General features: G+C 36.8%; 1 protein-coding gene across 1 annotated transcript in view; it reads right to left on the bottom strand.

The window, feature by feature from the left end:
- Nucleotides 1–23,633, bottom strand: part of TMC1 (transmembrane channel like 1) — a 364,253-nt gene that overhangs the window by 69,005 nt on the left and 271,615 nt on the right. The window contains exons 9-11 of the mRNA XM_061132306.1: nucleotides 21,300–21,428; nucleotides 3,107–3,197; nucleotides 1,334–1,415 (exon numbers count right to left, since the gene is read on the bottom strand). Coding sequence (XP_060988289.1) covers nucleotides 1,334–1,415; nucleotides 3,107–3,197; nucleotides 21,300–21,428 — 302 coding nt within the window. The remainder of the gene's footprint in view (nucleotides 1–1,333; nucleotides 1,416–3,106; nucleotides 3,198–21,299; nucleotides 21,429–23,633) is intronic.

Genomic DNA, 23,633 nt, shown 5'->3' with positions numbered 1-23,633 from the left:
TAAGACCAAGCATATTCTAGGTCTGGGGGTCCAGGAGTGAACAAAACAAATTTTCTGCCTTCATATCCATTGGAAGAAATGAACAAAATGAACTGAAATGACTGTATTTTTCATTTAATTATTTTATTTATTATTTATTTAATAATTTATTTTTAAATTAAATGAAAAATACTGTATTTTAGATAGTGATAAGTGTTGAGGAGAAAAATATAGCAAGAAAGGGCTGGCACAGGAATATGTGGGAGGAATTAATGAGCTGATTTATTTTAATATGTATTATGTATTCAATTAATAAGCTGATGTATTTTAATTCATTGCCATCTGATGATGAGAGACAGAGGACTGAGAGGTCCTCACTCCTAAAACATGCCCAGTCTTGTCAGTGAAATATCTATCAACTGTGTTATCTCCCTATGGAGCCTCCACTTTAATTAGGCAACACCACATTTAGCCAGCAGGAAAATCTGCCCTGCTTTCTGGAGGGGTATGGAGGAAAATCAGATTCTACTCAAAACTATTAGAAACCCGAATATAACAAGGCTATGCTCAAAATTATTTTAAATGTTATCCCCTTTTTTAAAATTTTCTTTTATTATTTTTAAAATGACATACTATCATATTTACAATATTTTAAATTTTTTATCTTCCTTTTTCTAAGCCTAGAGCACTATAATAAATAGGTTTTTGATTGAGTATATTCTGCTTTCTCTGTACACTATGAACATTGTACAAAATGAAGGCACAATATGATATTCAGATAGCAAGTTTATGGATGATTATTGCTTATTCTCACTTCAGAGGTTTGAAAATGATGTTTTGTTTTTCTTTTAAAGATGCTTTAAGATTTCTTCACTATTTTTAGATATGGCTCATTTTAATTATTGTCTAACATCCAAGTGAATGTATATTTTCTTTTTTTGATATTTCTATATGAGTTTATTTTAAATTGAAGTATAGTTGATTTACAATATTTCAAGTCACTATGTATTTTCAATGTCATGTTCATTTCCAAAATAAAAGCTCTGCTTTCCCAATGATATGACTCAGTGTCATTGTGCACATACTGACTTTCATGTGTAGAAGAAAACACAAGGTCAAAATGAGAATAATTTGGTCTAATGCAGAAAAGGAGAGTGGAGTCTCCAGTGCTGCAGTTAGTAAGTGCTAGCAAAGCTTCACAGTGAGCAAAGAGGACATAAAAATGTCTTTATTTGTTTGTTTTCTTGTTTTTAATCTTTTCAGTAGTACAGGACTGAGAAAACCATCTGATAAGCTTATGAGACATTTATCTAGGACAGTATTCCTCATCTAATGAGATCGAATGAGCACTTACTTTCAATTGCCTTGATTTTATTTTCCCACGGGATACAAGCAGCTTTGAAGTTCTCAAAATCTCGGAGAAATTTTGCCCACTTCTGAAAAGAAAGCCAAGTTCAACAGTAAAACCCAACTGCTTGTTTGTTAAGATGTCTATCCCCCACACTCGTCCCAAAATGTCACATGACAATGAGCCTGGAAAGATCTCTCTGGCATCACATAGTGCTCTTTGTAAAAGAGGAAGATGCTAGGTTTCACTTGTTCCCCTGTTCCCCACCTACTCCTGGACCAACTTAATTAAAAGATGTTTACTGGCTTTCTGTTTTACGGAAAATATGCCGACCACTGAAAATGATCTGTTTATTCTGCTACACAACAAGAGAGCAGGGACTGAGTTAGCACCTAATAAGGTATGTGTTTAATTAAATATTCATTGCATGAAGAAATTAAGGAAATATAAATAAGGCATAGTTCCTGCTTTGAAGGGCTTCTGGGTCAAGTACACCGTACAGTATGTTAAGTGCTATGACTTTTCATTCTGGTAGAGATAAAACAGTTGTCTAAATGGAAAGGCATGGTGCTATAGGAAAGGGAAGAAAAAAAAAAAAGAATCATAAACTAGTTTTTGTAAAAGATCTTCCTTCTACTTTATCCAACAATGTTGGGTTACCCATAAGAAGAAGAATGAGGATGGGACAGATAACTTTGCATTTGTATAGATAATGCTGGGATAATGGATGAGCTAAACAGGCATGTGGCACCTAAATAAGATTTGATACAAGTCTGAAGTTCAAAAGATTACCTAAACCAGAAACAACTCAAATGTTCATCTATAATCGAATGGATAAATAAATTACAATATCTTCATATGATAGAATATAACATGTAAATAAAAATGAACTATAACTCCCATGACATGGACATATTTCATGCAAATAACATTGCTCAAAGAAGCAAGAAACAAAAGCATAAATGCTGTATGATTCCATTTATTTAAACTGTAAAAACAGATAAAACTAATCCATGATATATAAATATGTATCAGATCTATCTATAGATTTCATATTTAAGATAAATGAACTTTATTCACAAAACTCCATCTCTATTAAAACATATTTAGCTTCAGGTGGTATAACATTTGTAAAGAGCAGATAATAATGTCTACATACATACTTTGCTGTGAGAATTAAATGTGGAAGGACTTTTATAATAAGGACTCAGTTTTTATAGAAGGATTTAACTCAGTGCTTGGAACATAGTAAGTGCTAAATAAATGTTAGTCTCTTCTATCTTTTCCAAAAATCTACATTTATATTGGCATATCATTTGTTTTCTCTTATTTACTATCCAATTTATAGTTGATGTACCTAGTAGAGAAGAGTTATATGGCTCTGTAACTTGTAGACATTTGAGAAAGAAACCTTGACCCAGACCACATAACTCCCAGTGAATGAAAACGAAAGGGGCACAGTCTATTACATTTGGAAGTGATAAAATCATACCAGTCAATCTTTTGCCACAAATCAATGTTTCTCAACTAATTTTTCATTTTAACTCCTTTAAAGAGCCTTTCAGGACAATTTTTTTTTTTCCTGAATCACCCCTTTCTCCAAATTTCAATAACACAGAGTACTGTGTATCTAGTATAATGTACCTAAGTATACACATAACATGTCGGATTTTTTTTTCACTCTCTCAGAACAGAACCAATTTTACAACCCCTTGGAGGCAATGTGGCTTCCACAGAGTTTATATGGCATCAAACTGACTGAGCTATGAAAATACTTACCTTGGCCATCATCATCTTAAATGCAAACCACCGTTTCCCTTTTCCTTTCCCAAGAGCCCCTTCATTTTCGCTCACAAATTTTTTTGCTTCCCTGAGAAAATAAAACAAAATAAAATGTGGGTGGAGGTTAATATAGTATATAGGTAGTGGGTATTTAATTTTATTACGTCTACTGCTTTATTTCTCCTTGACCCTTTTAAACTCTTAACAAGTGACAGAATTTCATAATCTTGGGATTTGTAAAAGATGTTTAAGTTTTAAAATTCTGGCCAAGTGTTTAAGTTTTTAAAATTCTGGCCAGGAAGAATAAGATGTTTTAGTCTCACTTATTAATCAGCTGGAGTCATCAAAAAGCAAGGAATTTGCGCTAAACATCAAAATAGAAACCCCAGTTCTCATTTCTACCACATGTAAAATTGAATCTGAACTTTATTTCAGATTCTGGCGGTCAGAATGTTTATTTTAAAATACTTTCCTTCTTTTTTAAGGATTGCTTTAAAAAAAAAATAGGGCAGAGAGTTTGGGACAAACTGACATAGAACACACTTATTGACCTGGTATTTAATCTCATAAAAGCAATTATGACTTAAAACAGAAAAATCATACTACATAAAGCAAAGGGGTTTAGGGAAGAGAGAAAAGGAAAGGAATAATCTTTGGCCTCACATTCTCAAAGGGTTTCAAATTTAAACCTTAACATTCTTCCCAAATATTTGTACTTTTACAGTAGTCACATTAGTGTCGTTGTGTGTGTGATAAAAAGCATTAACTCATCAAAATGGATAGAGTGAACATGTTAAATATACTACTACTTTTATAACCTTTTTTAGTCATTTTTGCTGTTATTGTCTGTTTGCAATTTGGAAAGAATTTTACAAATAGAGGCAGTCCAGACTTGCCCTGACCTTTCATGAGCCATAAAAGGCATAACCCAAGAGAACCAACGGATAATCCGAACCTGGACATTGGTTCTACAAATACAGCACTGTCGTCAGTTGGGTGGCCCCTCAACACACGACTACAAACTTAACACACAAAGTATTCCTTACAAGGTGAAAGATGAAACTTCATCCTTAAGGTGATGAAGGATATTTCTGTGTTCCTCAGTATCAGTGCTAAGCTCATGATTTTACAATACCCAGTGATCAAAATAGCACATGCCTGCTACCTTAGCCAATAACTAAACAATGGTGCCCCATTATTCACCCATACATGGACACCTACCCATGGCCTGCCATAAAAACACAAGCACAATGGAGAAGATTCTCTTCAGACGTCAGACTCCCCACATCATTTCTTTGATGCCAGGGACAATATCTTATCCTTTTTTCTCCCACAGCACTGTTCACTACTTGGATCATAAGAGGTGTTTAGTAAACTTATTTTCAAGTAAACTTGGAATAGACATGACTGGCATCATTCAGGTAGATGGAAACAGGGGAATGTCTAAAAACTGTATTATCCACATCAATTGATGCTCGAAGGCAAAGTCATTCCTAGGCTTTGGAATCACACCCTTCTCTTTTGTCTTCTCAGAAACTAAATAGGACAGCTTCCTAGAAATGAAGAAGAGTTATTAGGCTGGCCTTGTGAAACACTCTGACATATGACAGGACTTCTGGGCTGTGAAGATTAACTGAAAAACAGTTTCTAAAACATTCTACACAGTCTAATATGTTCGATAAAGCCATATCAACAAGTATAAACTGAACTCTCATGGCTGGGTTTTAAATGCAGGCAATCAAAAACAAGCATATCCCAGTTAAGCTCTAACTATGTGTTATAGAGATGACAAGACAGAAGTGAGTATGGTACCTAACAGACACTTTATAAAATGCTGAACTGATATAAACTGAAAATCAAGTAACCTGATTTTAACGCAGTTCTGTGATTTGTCGCTATAACCTGGTCCATGTTTTTGTCACTCTCTATACCCATGCTGGGGCTTCTATGGTGGCTCAGATGGTAAAGAATCTGCCTGCAATGCAGGAGACCCAAGTTAGATCCCCTGAAGGAGGACAGGGCAACCCACTTCAGTATTCTTGCCTGGAGAATTCCATGGAGAGAGGAGCCTGGCAGGCTCCAGTCTATGGGGTCGCAAAGAGTAGGACACAACGAAGCAACTAACATTTTCACTTTCTTTCATACCCATTCTGAGGAGAATCCTGTTTTTCAAAAGAAAGTGCACTTGCTCAGGACTTGCACACACCTGAGCAAATTCTGCACAGATTCCTTCAGTTACTGTGTAGCTTTTAACAGGTCCAGGATTCTCAAACAAACAAACAAAAATTGAACAAATGCTTCCTGCTTGCTTGGGTGCTGGTGAAAATCTAAGGTGTGACCATAGATGTGAATGTGCTGAAGGCATTACTACACTGTCAGTTCCACTGTAACACTTGTTTTGAAACCAAGAATCTGTTCTCACATGATTGTTATACTATGGAACAACTTGAACATAACACAAACTTTGTGTTTGCTTATGTGTGATTTTTATCTACAAGAAACACTAAGTGAATGCAAAAAAAAAAAAGAAAGAAAGAAAAATCACATCCACCTTAACCTAGAAGGGTATACACAAAATGCACACACCTCATCAACCAGCTACTTCATGACTCCCCATGTGTCAGAAAAGCCACATCCATTCAGAGCTGACTTACAATGACCCTCCTTCCAGGCTTTACAATAACTCACAAACTGCAGTCTTACCATTTCCACAAGCAAACTTCAGATCTTTTTAAAGGTAAATAGCCATATTTATTGCAGTATTTATGCACTTCTCAGCCATTTAACATGTGTAAAATATTGCTGCCATTTTCTTAAATTTCTCTTTTTAAAATATGTCATCTATGATATTCCTGAATATTATGCCCCATTCCCATTATTCTGTAAGCCCTGTAGTTTTCATTACCCAATCTTCAAGGTGTGGTGATTTTTAGGAACCCATTCATCATGTTATAACAATTATTTGGCACCAAGAACTTTGAAATTCTTAAGACCAAGTATATGTAGGAATTATCACAGCATTCTCTATTATAATAAACATATATAAATGGAGAACCAAAAATTCTTCTTAGTAGTAAAATCAAAATTTGTTTTTCAAATGTAATAAAGTGACCACTTTACAGACATATCCACAGCTCTTGATATTTAGGACATAATTAAAGAACATCAGTTTGGCCTATTAGAATTATATTGCTTTCTACTTGAGTGGGCAATTAGAAAACCAGACTGCTCTAAGCAATCAGAAGTGTAAAGAAATAGCTATTCTATACCATAGGTTTTAAATTTTGTGAGCTGATAATCATGTTACAGGAACAGTAAACTAGCAAAACTTAAGAGACAGGGAAGTCAAGGTTATAACAAAATTGAAGTCACCAAAAAATTAATTGTAAATTAAATTATAAAATACAGAAACTTACTTACATGGCTTTCATAAGAGTTTTTAAATCAGTTATTACAGACGTACCTCTCCTTTGAACGATCTAAACCTGTTTTTATTTTTTGTCTCTTAAATCACCAAATTCTTCCTTGTGCTAGGCGTAGTTTCATATTTCTCTTCCAGTACTACCCTACCCCACCCTCAACATACATACACATCCTGAGTTTTCAAACAAAAGTCTGGACTTCACTTCACTCCATATAAATTGCAAATATGAATTTTTTTCTCCCTGTAGCTCAGCTGATAAAGAATTCGCCTGCAATGCCGGAGACCCGGGTTCTTTTCCTGGATTGGGAAGTTCCCCTGGAGAAGGGCATGGCAAGCCACTCCAGTATTCTTGCCTGGAGAATCGCCATGGACAGGGGAGCCTGGCGGGCCACAGGCTATGGAGTTCCAAAGAGTCAGTCACGACTAGCACAGTGCCCTACCCACTCCTCTATTCTCCAAGAGGTCTTCCCCAAGTTTCATAGTTTCATACCTAAGGGCTCCTTGGCCAGCCATTCTAGCTCCTCCTGCTCCCCACTGCCCACCAGGCCCAAATACCTCCCAGGGAGAGTGGCAGAGAAGAATTGTTAAGCAAGAACAGAGGGGTATAAGCATCTGGCTCCTTACGAGCACAGAAGAGGGGAAATTGAGGTGGAAGAGCTCAGAGAAAGAACAAATCTTTATATTATTTTCAGGGCTGACCTTTACAATTAGCTGGCATGATTTTAGGATGGAAGAAACTAGCATCACCCAATCCCATCCTTCCTGGTAACAGATTTCTTAACCAGAAGACAATATCTTCTAACTGTGCTATTAGGAACAAGATACAAAAAGAAAATATCCAGTATGGAGATAAACACTGAGTGATACTTATCACACTAAAGTAGCCGTAACAGATGTCAGAATGCAGGAAAACAAACAGCAGAGTCTTTGAAAACCAAAAGGCAAAAAAAAAAAAAAAAATTATATTTTTCTTGTAATGAATCTATTTTCCTACCCATTTGTATTGTTCTGGATAATTTAAAGGGATTTTTCTAGCCATTTTTCATGGCTAACATGAAATAGGCTTTTGGGGATAAATTCTGAACACCTACTAGCCTCAAACCAACCAAATATCTGACTGAAAAGTGTGTGTCATCTCCTTGAACTGCATTCAACAAAAGCTGCCTGCCAAGTCTGTAATCCAGTCTCCATGTCTCAGAGCTCAAAGCCCTGGTACAATATGCACAGTTCTCTGAGCTGTAACCCCAGACCCAGGGATAAATAATTGAGCAAGGCCTATTTAATGACAATAATACCTGGCTTCATCATTCATTTATCAACCCCTTTTGTTGGTAATTAGAATAATAAGGTTTCATGGGCATTCAAGAATGCTTTCACAGTTAGTTGAAGGAGCACACTTTGGCCTAACTTACAAAATAGATAATTTACCCTTAACACGTGATACAACCCTGATTCCACAAGGGAGTTAGGATATGCTATGCTGCCTTTGACACATTCTCATCCCAGGAAACGTGCTCCTCATTTGGGTTAGGTTAGGTTGACTTTTCTTTCCTCTTGTTTTCAGTTTGATGGTATCATTGAGCAACCCATTTATTGCTCAAGTAAATGAAAGACATTTCAAAACTGGTCTTTAAGCCAACTGTCATCAAAACTTGTGCTCATGAACACTACTTCCCAATAAAGCAACCAGAAGAATGAAGTCTTTTTCTAATAAGCACCACCATTAAAACACACATACACACACACACACACTGATCAATTTAAACTGACTAAAACTTAGAGCTTTAACTTTCCCTAAAATATTACTGAGTTATTGAAAGAAAATTGAGGAGATAAGAAGATAGTCTAATGTACAGAAATTGAAAATAAGGATTATAGGCCTTCTTAGACAATATAACTCCATAATTAGACTGGCCGAATTATTTTAAATCATCCTAATACTGGAACTGATGATCAAAATATGTGCTTTTAAAACAAGGATGCTGGTGACAGTAGTCATAATGGGTAAGATATTCAGCTGCTTCATCTTTAAAATAGAGATAGTAATAGCTATCCCAAGGATGGTTTATGCTTTATAGGAAAGAATGTCTGTGATGTGTTTTGTAAAAATGTATGTAATGTGCCCATGGAAAACAGGAGGATCACCAGAAACAATAACTATCATTAACAGCAATGGAACTAATAAGGCTGACCAATTTTGTGCTGACTCTCCAAATAAGTAAAAAGTTGAGGACTAGATTCTTCCAGGCAGTTGAGGAAAGCCAGTCCATTTCCCCTTACACTGTGACCATAGTGAGATGTGAGTATAGTGGGAATTCACCTTATTACCAAAAGAGCAGGAGAGAATTCAGCCTTACATCTGACCTGATGAGGGGGCCCAGGTGTCCGGTTTCAGAAGCCCCAGATACAATGCTCCTGGGAGGAGCGCGGTGCTAGGTGCCAGCCCAAGTCCTGCTCCTGCCTTGCTGTGATATTGCAGAGTACAGGACGCTTGGACAGCTGGGGAGTCTGTGATAGGAGACAAAAAGAGCTTCCCTGTGGCTCAGGCAGTAAAGAATCTGCCTGCAATGCAGGAGACCTTGGTTTGATCCCTGAGTCAGGAAGACTCCCTGGAGAAGGGAATGGCTACCGACTCCAGTATTCTCACCTGGAAAATTATATGGGCTACTGTCCATGGGGTCACAAAGAGTTGGACACGATTAAGCAACTAACACACACACTCCCTTGACTAGGACCACATTTCTAGTCAATTCTGTCATCTCTAACTTATAACTGAGACACAGATTTGAGTCCTGGCTCTGTCACATATTAAAATCAGCCGTGTGCTTTTGGGGAGCTATTGTTGATCCCAGCTTTCTCGCCTATAAAATATGACCAGGGAAAAGTCACAGCAGTGACAGTTAATGTACTGAATGTCTGCCATAAGCCAGGCAGTTTACATCCATCATCTCATTTAATCTCCACCAAATCCTGCAAGGTGGGAACTATTTTTATCCCCATTACAGAGATGAGGAAACTGAGGATTAGGTCAGTAAAAAAGGTGTCCAAATTTACCCAGAGAGTAAGTGGCACAGCACAGCTAGGAATTGAACTCAGTATCTCCAGCTTCCTCAGAATAACATCATTACTTATCTCATGGGATTGGTATAAGGACATATAAAAGTTGAGACAGCATAAACAAAACAGTTTCTTGGTATACCAGGGGTATATGGTACTTTTGATTAGCATTCAAAAATATTTATTATTTTTCTGGGGAAGTGTATATGATACACTCAATAAAACTCCAGAATAAAGAACGATTCTGACATGATTCAGCAACTGAGCACGCATGTACACTATCTTTACAGCTCTGTAAAAATTATGTGTGCCAATGGCCAAAGACTGGGCAATTATGCAAATAGTTAGTTCCTCTATCTTCTAAACATATAATATTGTCATGCAGTTTTGTTTACAGTAATAAGATTTATAGTAATAAAATACAGGTTTTTATTTGTTTCAAGGCACTGTGTGTACCATAAGAAGGAAAAAAAGAATGTGGTCTGTGCTTTTCCGCAAGGCATTTCTAATTTCATTAGAAAGCTAAGACATAGATGAATATTCAAGGAATCATCTAATCGCTACCAAATGAGTAAATCGTAAAATTAAGGGCTAGAAAAATTCAGATGAAAGAGTAGGCTGGTTAGAAGGAACCTTGAACAAAAGGAGGATTCAGATACATAGTCAAGGTTGCTGGAAGGACGTTATAGCGCAGGGAACTGGTGTGAACAATGGTGCAGAGATGGAAATATATCTGGGGCCTTCAGATGGGTGATGAAGAAAACAGTCTAAGTGCTTCAAGGAGGAGTCGGCACGCCCAATGCCAGGTTAAGCAGTGCAGAATTCATTCCGATGTTAATAAGGACCACGAGCATTTTTTAGCAGGAGACTGATAAGTGCAGTACAATGTGCTATCTGAAAAATGTTGCAACAATGATTTGCAAGATGAATTAAAGGAAAACCAAATGAGAGGTTGGATGTATTAATAACTTGTTTTCTAATGCATTTATACAAGCTGCTTCCTCTTTCTGGAATGCCCTTCCCCTCTTCGCCACATGATTTCTTCCTTTTCATTTTCAGTTCCACAGCCAAGTCCATACTACAGCTCCTGCATAAGCTCCTTCCTGGTTTTCCTTTCTAGCACTTACATCCAGCCACATGCCAGGGTGATTTAACCTCTGCCCTTTATGCAGTAATTACACCACATATTAAAGTTAACCCATGGTCCACTTTCACCACTGCACTGGGATTTCCTGAAAGCAAGGTCCACAGTCTCAATTTCTAATTTCCCAATATTTAATATAGCACCTGGCATAGAAGTAAGTTTCAACAAATGCTATTTGAATGAATGAACACCTCCAAGACTAGATGATAGTCTGCTGTGGGATAACTGTGGGATCTTTCAAAAATTCCAAAGGCCAAGTGTCCCCATCCCCGGTCCACTTAAGTCACAATCTCTAAGGATGGGACATAGGCATCAATACTTTCCAAGGTCCCTAAATGATTCCAGTGTAAACAAGTTGAGGATCAAATTCAGAAGTAAACCAAATTTTATTTGTTGAGACTAGTAAATTTAAGAGATTTTTATATGGCCAAAAAGATGCTGGAGGGTTGGGCTAAAAAGTTACTATATCAAATATGATTATTTTGGTGTCCCCTGGCATTGATAATACTCTACATATTTTGAAACTTGATAAATTTATTTTGGTGAATAACTTTATCTTGAAAATTAACTAGCTCACTCTATCTTGTATCCCTAAAGGAAACTGACTAAAAATTTCTGAAACAATCTGAAGACAAGCAACAAAGAATACCAAAAATGTTGGCTGAATATTCCTATAACTTCTTAGCCTATATGTGTGGCTTATTTTGGTCTGCCTCCTTTTAATAGCATCACTTCACAGGTTTCACAGATTTTATATATACATTAGAAAGAGAGAGAGAGAGATCATTAAGACCTCTAAACATTTCATCAGCAATAAACATTACAATGATCTGTTTTCACCAGCTCTGATGACATTCATGCTGCTGCTGCTGCTGCCGCTAAGTCACTTCAGTCGTGTCCGCCTCTGTGCGACCCCACAGACAGCAGCCCATCAGGCTCCTCTGTCCCTGGGATTCTCCAGGCAAGAATACTGGAGTGGGTTGCCATTTCCTTCTCCAATGCATGCATGCATGCTAAGTCCTTCAGTCACGTCCACTTCTGTGTGACCCCATGGACAGCAGCCCACCAGACTCCTCTGTCCACGGGATTCTCTAGGCAAGAATACATCAAAGCCAGCTACTGGTATTGGTAAAAAACTAAAGCAAAGCTTGGGTAAGTCAAATCTGTATTAAGTTCAAAGTTACTACTCATAGAAATTCTTCAGAACTAAGATAATTTCTTTGCTCCCTGGGAGTACAGAACAATGCTAATTTTCATGGCTGGTTTAAATGTCAATTAAAAACTCAAACATAATTTAGTTGTACCCTAGAGGTCAGTCAGGCATCTCAGAGTAATTTTAGATGAATCAAGGGAGAAACAACATAACTGGGCTTTAGTAGTTTAATAAAGAAAGAAAGAACACTAGATCCTCTTTCTACTTGCTGATTAAATGTTTTCCTAATTCTGTTCTACCTGATTAATTTAAAAATCAGTTTATGTTTAACAGTAGTCCTTTTTATTATAATAGTAGAGAGAGGAGAAAGAAGACAATATAGATTTTCCCAGGAGCTAAAAGTTTGTGCTGAGTTTTAGATATTGGTCACAACATAAACTAGTTTTCTGCTTTATGAGGACACCAAAAAATTCTAAGATTTGTAAATTGTAGGCAGAGATGATGTGCAAATAAGTTGCTAAAAAGAATTCTTTTTCCATCTAAAACAATCTATAACAGTAACTTTATAAATATCTCTCCAGATCTTATTAAGCTCTATATCAAGGATTTTTTGTTTTATTTTTGTTTTTGTCTTGTTTTAATGAATCAATGAGCATGCAATTAGCAGCACTGAAATTTGAAAGTAGGGGTAGCATTACGTGGGCTGTAGAGTTCTGGGTCATATCCCTAAGACATCTAGGTATATCCCAGTATATTGCTATTGCTTTGACTTTGGGGCAGAAATGAGATTTAAGGAGACCAAGTCCTTAAAGACACAAATGGATCTTAAAATCAAGAGCTTAAGAGTAATAAGAAAAGTGAAACCTAAAATCTTATCTTGACTATTCTTAACCCCAAAGATTTTCAAAATCTTTGTAGGTAGAGTGTATCCTCTCCCTACCTTCGTTGTGGGAAAATTATACTCACAGTTAGGTAGAAATAGCACTGAAAAATGTAGATTACTACACATAGATGTAAGAAGGACCTATGTGAAATTCTGATCAACAAGGAAATTTATTTCTATAATTTTTCATTCTCCTTTCTACTTAGCCATTTTTTCTAAGTATTCATTGAGAGTGTTTTATATTTTTAGCAGACTTAAGTGGTTCAAAAAACTAAAAGAAACATGGAGATTCCTTCCTGAAGCGTAAATCCCATTAACAAAAAACGAGATACAGGCCCATAAAACTGTTATACAACAGTGCTAGACATCCTTGAAGTGAAAAGGGAGAGCACAGTGGAGGCTTGAGAGCTTGTTGAAGACATTGTAGATGAGATAAGAACTAAACAGGACATTAAAGGGCTGATAGACTTGAGTAGGCAGAGAAAGGCATTTCAGGCATAAATTTGCAGAAATTTCCTCAACAAAGGAGACATTTCCACCATGAATCTCAAGTACAATCTCATATTCTTAGATATACTAACATTCAGGGATTGGTAGACAGACTGTGCTAATTTCGCTTGGTTGGTTTATATGCATTCTAATGAAGCATGTTTAATGAATTCTGAATACTGTGAAACAGACGGTTTCACAGGGCACTGCCTCAGAATGAGAGGAACCATTCTGTTTTGAAAGTTTTGGTAAAATATTTCTGCACAACACCTGTGTGTTCATATTTAGTCCCTGGTCAGCATTTCTAAGTATTGTGAAATATTTTTTTTTCAAAATTTTGTGTGATGATATTTAGGAATGCCAGAAAGCCTTAGTTTTCTGTTAGAACAGTGTGTTCTGCCTTTTGATCCAAGAGTGGGCAAGAAACTTTAAATGACGGCAGTTCAGTAAACTCTACAAATAATGAAGACTACCTGGTAAATTGCTTGCTACAAGATACACTTAGATCTAGGTCTCTCCTGAGCATCTGTCAACACAACTTATGCGAGGTCATCCACAGAGCATAGTATATTCCGATGTGAATTAATCTTTCTGCTGAACTGATGTGGAGTCTTACTATTTCACAGTCTCCTCCCATAGCCTTCCTTCTAAGCTTCCCTCACCCATATGACCAACCACTGGCCAAGAAACACTATAATAGTATGCATAAAATATAAAAATTAATTCATCCAAAGAATCATGTATCTCTTATAGATATTTGAATGTGAATATGTATGTATATGTTCAGTAGCATATACATACACATGTGTGTACATATATTACAAAAGCATAATTAACAGGACTATTTGAAAGAAATAATTTATATTTAATTTAAAAGTTTCTAAAATCAGGACATCTTAGACATAATATATTGAATATAAAAGACTATTCCCCTTTCTTCAGCTCATCTTATTTTTTATGATATTCTAATATACTGTTCTCTGAATTTACTTTTAGTATATGCATTTTAACAAAATGTAACCATTTTTGTTCTATAGCAACAAGCTTATATAAGTCCCCTGAAGTAATGTTCTACCTGCCCTTTCTTGGTTATATAGATAAAAACATTTTCAAAAATGCCTTAGTTATTCTCTTTTATTACAAACCTGATAAAGTTAAGGGCTATCTTCATAATTAGTATCTTATCTGATATCTGTATGATACTTTCCCAAAACAACAAGGACACATTTCTCAAATTGTTTATTTTGTGCTTATCATGTGCAGAGTTGCTTTCTTTTTACTGTTAGTGTATTACATCAAATATATTTAATAGCATTCCTAAATAATTTTAAGTCATAGTCAACGAATTTCTCCTTTTAATCAGTTTCCAAAGATCATGTATTTATGGACAGTCTAAGAACAAGTTGTGAAAATTGGCTATCACTGATAGCTAAAATTCTAAGGAGTGCAAGTTAGGTAAACTGCTATTTATCAAAAATTTTGGGAGGCTATGTTATTTGGTAAGCTGGAAAAACTAACTCAGTGTGTCTTACCATATACAATACACGGACTGATAATACAATGAGAAAGTAGTGTACAATGAAATGCAATTAAGAAGAAGATGAAAATGATGATATGTCACCTATCTAAAAGAAAACTTTGGAATTTCTTTGTTGTTAACATTTATTTTTATTATAATTATTATCCTATAGTGTGCCATTTAAAAAATCCCTGTTTCTTTGAACTGTAGGATTATTTGAATTTCAGATAAGCAAATGTTCATGGAAGGTAGCAAATAAGATTGCCAAGAATCTTGGTAAGCATCCTTGAATATTAGCATTTTTAACCCATTTTTTCAGTGACTTAATACTCTTCCACCAGCCATATGGGCAGAATTTCAGGCTGATTTAACTAGCCTGTATGATTTTGAGATAGAACAGTCATAAATTCCTCCACAGCTCTCCAAAAGATATAGAAGCATGTATACAGGTCCATGTGCCACCTGAAAAGCTTGCCAAACCAAGATGAAGAACATAACATCTCTAGGCAACCATGGTAAAATGGTACAATATGGATAAAAAAAATTCAATGAGTCATGAAACAAATAAAGAAAGAGAATTCTTGGTAGACAAAAGTATGTTTCTCTCAAATAATTCAGAACTACTTTTTTAACAATTGAAAAAGTTTCCAGAGCATACAAGTCCCAAGCAAAAAAAGTCACTTTCTCATTTGGTTCCTTTCAATATCCTTCAAGGGAGAATTCCAAAATATTATTAGAAAAGCATTATTAAAATAACCACAATAATTTTCTAAGGACTTACAATAAAACAGCAAGTATTAACAGTCTAAATCCCAAGACAGAAAGACTTGTTGGGGACACTGTTCTTATTTAATATGGAAAGATTCCTTCTAAAACCATGAAAATGATGAGACAGACAATTGTGGCAGGTGAACTCTAAGGTAAACGATTTCTGAAATCAATCAAGAACTGAATACTCTTGAATAAAAACTTTTCCTCTTTAAGATGAATTTTGAAAAGAGCAGAATAGGAGGAAGGAAGAAGAAAGAAAGATTGAAAATCTCTAGATATGTTTAAAAAAGAAATTTAGCATGGTGATAAGATAAAATAACTAGGATAAGAGGTTACTAATGCACCGTGGACAAAAAAAATAACAAAAAAAACTGCTGTCACTCTTGTGAACAAAGAATGCTGCCTGCTATCAAGCCATCAGTCACTGCAGTCATCTCCTACCTTTGAACCCTAAGGGAACTTCAGTTGGAGAAAAACTGAACACTGACCCTAGATAGTTAAGATGCATATCTAAGAAATAATTTCAGTGAGCCTGGACTCTTGCATCTTCCCGTACATAAAAAAGCACTAAAATCATTCAAGTGAGATGTCTGTTTTTCTGTGATTAGCAGTGATCTTATGTTTGACCACATTTTTTGTTTGTTTTCAGCAAAAACTCCTATACATGCTGGCTCCTCCATAAACTCTGGAATAGTTCCTCAGACCTATCTGAGAAGCTGTCTCCCAGACTATAGTACTCGGTAAAGTCCCCAAATAAAGTATAACTTGGAACTTTGGGGTTGTACGGGGGACTTTTTGTTTTTTATCATCAGTTGACAGCACTTTGAACTTTAGAGTCCTGAAATTATAGTGTTTTTTTTTTTTTTTTTCTTACAGGTAGTCCTAATTTAAGCATTTCATTGTTGATTAGAATTTAAATAAAGGAAATATGTTCTATCATAATAAATAGGTTCTATTCTTTAGCTTCTGCTCTTAACTGCCCCAGATTAAGATCTCTCTAATATAAGCTTAATCAAAGGCATCACTAGATCCCCCCATTGAGGTGCTACAACTGACTCAGCCACTGACTGTTAAATTTTCAGGACTTTTGTGAGCTGGTTCTTAAACTGTTAGTAGCTTGAAATTAATCATAGTGGGAATATTTACACCATGGAAATTGGCAAACACTATGAATCAAAGTTTCAGCACATTCCTGTCTTTTACTCACACATTTATCTAGGTCTTTAACAGGTCTCAGTCATGTGAATGATTCTCTTGGTTTGGGAATGAGTGTCCAAAAACAAAAGAAGTCACCATGAACAGTGATACTCAGGAAACAGTAATTGAATGCTTACGATGTACAGAGCACAAGGCTAGACCCTGAAGAAATAAAGTGCTGTCAGACCCCTGTCATATTCTTAGGAGCTCAAAATCTATTCTAAAGGAAAAGGGATTTATATACAATTTTAAATGCAATATAATGCAGCATAACAGAGCCAAATGAATAATAGAGAGACTATCTGAGTTCTCTTTCTATAGGGTTTGGCAGAGAAAAGACCACAGGGAGACAATAATTCATGAAGGGGATAGAGCTCAGTTGAAAGAAGCATAGGCTGCAGACAAAGGAGAGGGGCCTGAAGCAAAGTGAGCAAGTCTACCAGAGTGTCTAGGGAAGACTCTTTATTTTGCTGGAAAACATGGTTCAAATGAGAAGTAGAATGATAGTAGGGAAATTATGAGGTTTTACAGATGAAGAAAACTGTATTTGAATGTTCACCTTAATAGTTATTAGCTGTGTGAGGCTACCTTACCTCTGTAAAGTTTTCTCATCTGTACAATAGGAATAACTTTGCATTTTAAGTTTCTTTTGACATACCACTTTGAACATGTCATCTCTATGTTCAAAGCTTTCAATGACTCCGGTAATTATAATAACAAGATTTTAAAGCTTTTGATTAAAAAAATCAGGGAGCTCCACAATCTGAAGTCAAAATCTGAATTCCAGCTCTTTGATTTAGAAATCATTAGTTATTGACAATGATGACCATGAGGGTTTGGAGATGGACAAGACCATCTCCAAAAAATTTTGAGAGTCCCAAGATGAAGTATGGCTTATGAGAACCGTACCTGGGTCTCCCACAATATTTATCCTCAGAACCATAAGCCTCCATTCCTGAGGCTTTACTCTAAAACACGTATTAAAACCCTGACCCTCTGTAAAAATCTGTTTTAGAAGTTTCACAAGTTTTTCAGAGTCCAGAGCCAGATGGGAAGACTTGGAACCCAGATACAGATCCAAACCTATGATGAAAATATCTGTTCCAGATATATTGAGCCTAGTGTCTTGGATTCCATCGACTTAGCCAGAAGTGATGACTGGAGGCTACTTCCGGGAATAACATAATCCACTGACACACTCTGTCAGAGTTTGAAGTCTCTGAAAGGAATAAATGGTGAGAGGAAAGATGCCTGGCTCCCATGTTTTAATAACACTGGGGTAGAGAAAACTTTATTGTTTTGTTTAGTCACTAAGTCATGTCCAGCTCTTTGTGACTCCATGAGATTTCCCAGGCAAGAATACTGGAGTGGGTTGCCATTTCCTTCTCTAGAGGATCTTTCCAACCCAGGGACTGCACCCATGTCTCCTGCACCTCAAGCAGATTCTTTACCTCTGAGCCATCAGGGAAGCCCCAGGGAAAAATTTACCTCCATGTAAATACTATGAAGTATTGATTGGGACCCTTGGGGGAGAACCTCAATACAGCATTCAGAAACCTGCAAAGGGAAATAGGTCAGGCACTGGAGTACCAACAATTTTATCACAGAGGCTGAAACCAAGAGAATCGGGCTGATCATGGCCAATGGTACCAGCTATGCAGAATACTGCAAAGCCACACAGCAGGAGCCATTTCTGGCTATAGAGAATCATCACAAGACAATGAGCATTGCTGACAGGTGAGAAGCCACAGTTGTTTCTTCTCTGGGCCCAAATCTGTACTTCCATTCTGCAAGCTGGCTTTCACTCCAACCTTCTGAATCACTGTCTCAGTAGCACGCCTAACTTGCTCCCCAGATGCATGGTGTAGGAGGCAACAAATGAATGCTTATAAGGTCCAGCCAAGGAGCATGAATAAGTGATGTGGATTGCTTGGGAACTGTGAACACTGAAGAGTGAATATCCTGTTAGTAGGGGACAGCAATTGCCTAGTCCCAGTTATTATTTTCATGTAGCAATGTGGACCAGACTGTCTTCTTGTCAAGGAAAAGATGAATATCTGAATTTTAAAATGTGAAATCTACTTTTTAAATTTAAGAAGAAAAAAATTATGATGTTTATTAAATGATTAAAATGTTAGATTTTGTGTTACATATATTTAATCATAATTTTAAAAAAACAATAAAAGAAAAAGAAACAAAAAGCATTTGGGCCAAATAAAAACCGTTTATAATCTAGATTCAGCTGCAGACTCCCCATTTTTGACCTCTGCTCTAGTAATAGGACCTGTGTTGCCCTTCCTTCCATCCCAATCTTTATCTCTCCCTGTGTCTAAAAATGGCTAAATCCCTGGACTCCAGCCTAAGGCCCCAGGATCTGGAATCTGCCACAAGATGACCTTGTAGGTACATTTTGAAAAATCTAGAAGTGGCTGACCACAGATTCTGCTGAACTGTCAAGATACCCTCTTTTCTTTCTTGGAGCATCAAAATCAGTTGTCCATCCTGCCAGACTGTCCAGACTGCTATACCGATGTGCCACCAGCCCCCAAGGCTCCTGGGGTTGCCTATGGCTAAGTATGCTCCCACCCAGTCTTGCCAAGCCCTATACCCTCCCCATCTCTCCCGTTACACTGCAGGGAATCAGGCAACACTGAGTCTGTCCTGAGATAAAATGATAATTACAAGTTGTGGTTCCCAGCTTTGTGCAATATTGTGGCACCCTGATTAGTGTTTCATATGAAAGAACCCACTTTATGAGTCCAGTAACCCTGTAAATTAGTAAAATTTCATATGAAACCTGAGGTCAGAGGACTACACAGTTCATTCAAATTTGCACAGCTTTTAAATGGAAGATCTGAGATTCAAACTCAAGCCTGATGCCCATCCCTTCTCCACTGCTCTATATGGGAAATGCAGACAGGAAGAGTAAGGGCTATTTCTACACCTCCATGCAGATGGAAAGGGAGGATATATTTCTTGGCATTTTTATTCAATTTCACACCATGCTTTGAAAGTTCAAAATATTATTACTATATAATTTTACAACTTTCCACATACAGTTACCTGTGGTTTCCAGGTTTGGGGATTTGGTGGTCAGCAATATTTTAAGACATATTTTGGGAACCAACATAAGGTTGCCAAACTTCTATTTTGCTAAGTAAGGATATTTTTTAAACCTATTATTTAGCATCACTATCACTTCATTGAATGGAAACCATTTTAACAGACACACATACACGCACACACGTATATGAACAAGCATATACATTAATAGCTTCATGGAACCAGAAATGCTACTTGTCTTTACCTCATTTGTGACTGGTGTACATGAACAAGCATAGGCAGTTCCCAGCTTACAGCTGTGTGGTGTTCCAGAAGTTTTCTGGGAAGACCACTCTTTGGAACTTGGAAAACTTTATTCCACAAAACAATACTGTTAGAAATGATACCTAGGTTCCCACATCATAGGGGAAAGCTGGAATATCTTGTTTTATTTTGGATACAGGGTAACTGAGGTCCCAGAAGTTTAAGCTATTTCTTTAAATAATGCACAGCCTCTTCCAGAGCCAAAATTAGTAGTGAATTACCCTGATAGCTGCTTCAGTTCTTTTTTCATCACCAGAGACAGAAACATTTTTCTCTAATTTTAACATTATTATATATACACTAAACATTTAATGTTATTAGTTAAATAGACTTGTGGAGGGATAGCTTTGGAAATTTACCATCGTTTATAAAACTGATTCTGTGGGGAAAATGCAATCTGTAGCACATCTGTGAGATGCAAACATGGTTGTTATCACAGACACATCCTTTTTATTCATGCCCCGCTTCCCCAACCACTATGGCAAGGAAATAAAGTGTGATCCTCAGAGGCAAATCCGCTTGCAGTCCCAGGAAAGGGATAATCATTTGACTTTTTTTATCAGGAGTTTATAAATCTATGTGTCTCTGAGTGCATCAACACTCAACATAAGAGTGAAACTGGGTTGCTGACATGTTACCAGGGAATAGCTATTAGCATAAGCCTTAATTGGAATCCTGTTTACTGTTCTATTGGCTTACTATCCTCCCTGTGCTTTAATAAGAGCTGTCACATGAATATATCATTTGATGCTGGAACCCTGCAGAGAAACTAGAGTGTGCAATCCAACAAACTTGTAAAATTCAAATATAGTATCTTTTTCAGAGAGATAGTAATGAATGTATTAAACTAAGGAAATTCTCAGTTCAAGGAGCAAATGATTAAAGGTGATCAGAGGTTGTAAGATTCCAAATAATGAATTTAATTATGGTTGTTTTCTTTTATAATCATTATCCCAGCCTCTTTAGTGATATATACATGTATATATGTGTGTGTGTATATGTACATGTATGATATGTTAACATTTGATACATTAATTATGTATATATGGCCATGAACATTATATATAATGAGTGCTTTATATAAATGATGTACTACATATAGTATTATCTATAATGTATAGGAAATAGAGAATTTTGGAAATCAAAAGCAAGGAAAGTGTTTCTAATTATGAAAAGTGGCATCATACTTGAGAACTTCAATTTTCTTCTCCATTTTCCAAGGCTTGCATTTGACAGTAGCGATCATTTGTCTTTTCTCATCTAACTCTGCCTTCAGTCTTTCCAATTCCTCTTCATCTATTTCTTCTTCTTCTTCCCTTAAAAAAAAAAAAAAAAAAAAACTTTCTTTAGTAAAGTTAAGATTTGCCTGACTTCCAAACTTAAAGAATGCTATCAGATACTCAGCTGATTAATGCATAACAACTCGGTTGTATACAGTGAATGCTGAGATCCATAAGCCTTAGAGCTCGTAGTTGAATGCTGATGCAGGATTTCTGGAATTACTGTAACTTTAAAAAATAGTATTTGTATTCTGAAGTCCTGAAACCATTTTATGTCCATAGTCTCAAGTTCTCAGAAAATCCATGGAAATAAAAAGCTATTAATATATTTTCTTCTCTTCTTTGTTCCACTGTACACCTTCCCCCTACAATTCTACATTTCATTTAAAAACTTCATTTTTGAACAAGGATAGTAAATTAGAGGTGAAAGTGTCTTTGAAGTGCCCTTAAAAAATTTGTTAGCCCTGTCTCAAGAGAAAGAGAAAAACTGAAATGGGAAAAAATAAAAAGAATCTATTCCTCTAAGGTAACTTAATCTGTTAATTAAGCTCAAAACTTCAATTGATAAAATTGAACTCAAAGTGTACTTGATAGAAGTCAATCCTTTGAAGAGGCCTTCAAAGGAATTTAGTTTCTCACTGAGCAAATGAGATGGATCCTTTCTCTTCTGTGTTCCTAGTATTGCAAAAAATATCAAAGGGTCCAAAACTCAAAGAAAACAAAATCTAAACATGAGCGACAAGGTTTTTAAATTGAAGAATGTAATGCCCTGTTGTAGAGAACAATGTTTTTGGTAAGAGATTGTTTCAGTTATGAGTTATTGTCGCAGAGAGATCAAACCAGTCAATCCTAAAGGAAATCAACCCTGAATATCCATTGGAAGGACTAATGTTGATGCTGAAGCTCCAATACTTTGGCCACCTGATGCAAAGAGTCAAACTCACTGGAAAAGACCCTGATGCTGGGAAAGACTAAAGGCAAAAGGAAAAGAAGGTGACAGGGGATGAGATGGTTAGATAGCCTCACTGATACAATGGACATGAATTTGGGCAAACTCTGGGAGTTGGTGATGGACAGGGAAGCCTGGCGTGCTGCAGTCCTTGGGGTCTCAAAGAGTCAGACACAACTTAGTGACTAAATAACAGCAACATGGTCACTTAACTTCCAATTTACCCCTTTAGACTTAATATTGTGATGCTGTGGCTGTGACTCTGTAGGACCCATTTCTGGTTTGTCAGTTTGCTCAATATTCTGCTGCCATAATCGGCTGCCAGTAGAGTATACTAAGAAGGGACTTGGTTTTTCCTTTGGCTTCCCGTTTGCCTCTTGTGGGATGCTTACTCTTCAGCAATTCTTCTTCACCCCAAGAGCTGCAGGGCCTTCCCATAGCTGCAGGTGAGACTAGTTTGCCAGTTTCCCCAACATTAGCAGAACCAGCTTCATCACTCGCCCTGTAGACACCAGCACCACTTGAGCATTGCCCCCTCTGCAGTAGTTTCAGCTCCCCAGGTCTCTCCTCTATGCTTTCAGGTTTTAATTTCAACCTCTTTCCATTGTTCCTCCAGCCCATGGTGTGCTATTTGCTTCCTATAGTTGCTATTACCATGATACTTAGTGTTTTCTTTTCACCTTTCCAGTAACCTGTTTATTATTAGCCTAGTGATTATTTGTACCTACTAAATCAGTTCAGTGCAGTTGCTCAGTCATTCCAACTCTTTGTGACCCCATGGACTGCATGCAGCACGCCAGGCTTCCCTGTCCATCACCAACTCCCTGAGCTTACTCAAACTCATGTCCATCAAGTCAGTGATGCCATCCAACCATCTCATCCTCTGTTGGGCCCTTCTCCTCCCACCTTCAATCTTTCCCAGCATCAGGGTCTTCTCAAGTGAGTCAGTTCTTTGCATTAGGTGGCTAAAGTATTGGAGTTTTAGCTTCAGCATCAATCTTTCCAATGAATATTCAGAACTGACTTCCTTTAGGATGGACTGGTTGGATCTCCTTGCTGTCCAAGGGACTCTCAAGAGTCTTCTCCAACACCACAGTTCAAAAGCATCAATTCTTTGGCACCTACTAAATAGTCCTCTTATTAAACACTCTCTCTTCGATTAACTGTTGGAATTCCTTTCTCCTAACTAGACCTTGATTGACAAAGAAGGTGTAATCTGACTCAGGGTTAGTCAGAAACATGTTTTGTTGTTCACTAAACTCATGACCACACACAGTAGGGCTATGGCAAAA

The sequence above is a fragment of the Dama dama genome, chromosome 29 (assembly GCF_033118175.1).
Source record: "Dama dama isolate Ldn47 chromosome 29, ASM3311817v1, whole genome shotgun sequence".
NCBI lineage: Eukaryota > Metazoa > Chordata > Mammalia > Artiodactyla > Cervidae > Dama > Dama dama.
Note: the sequence above shows the minus strand (reverse complement) of the source record. Positions and strands in the feature narration are given on the sequence as shown.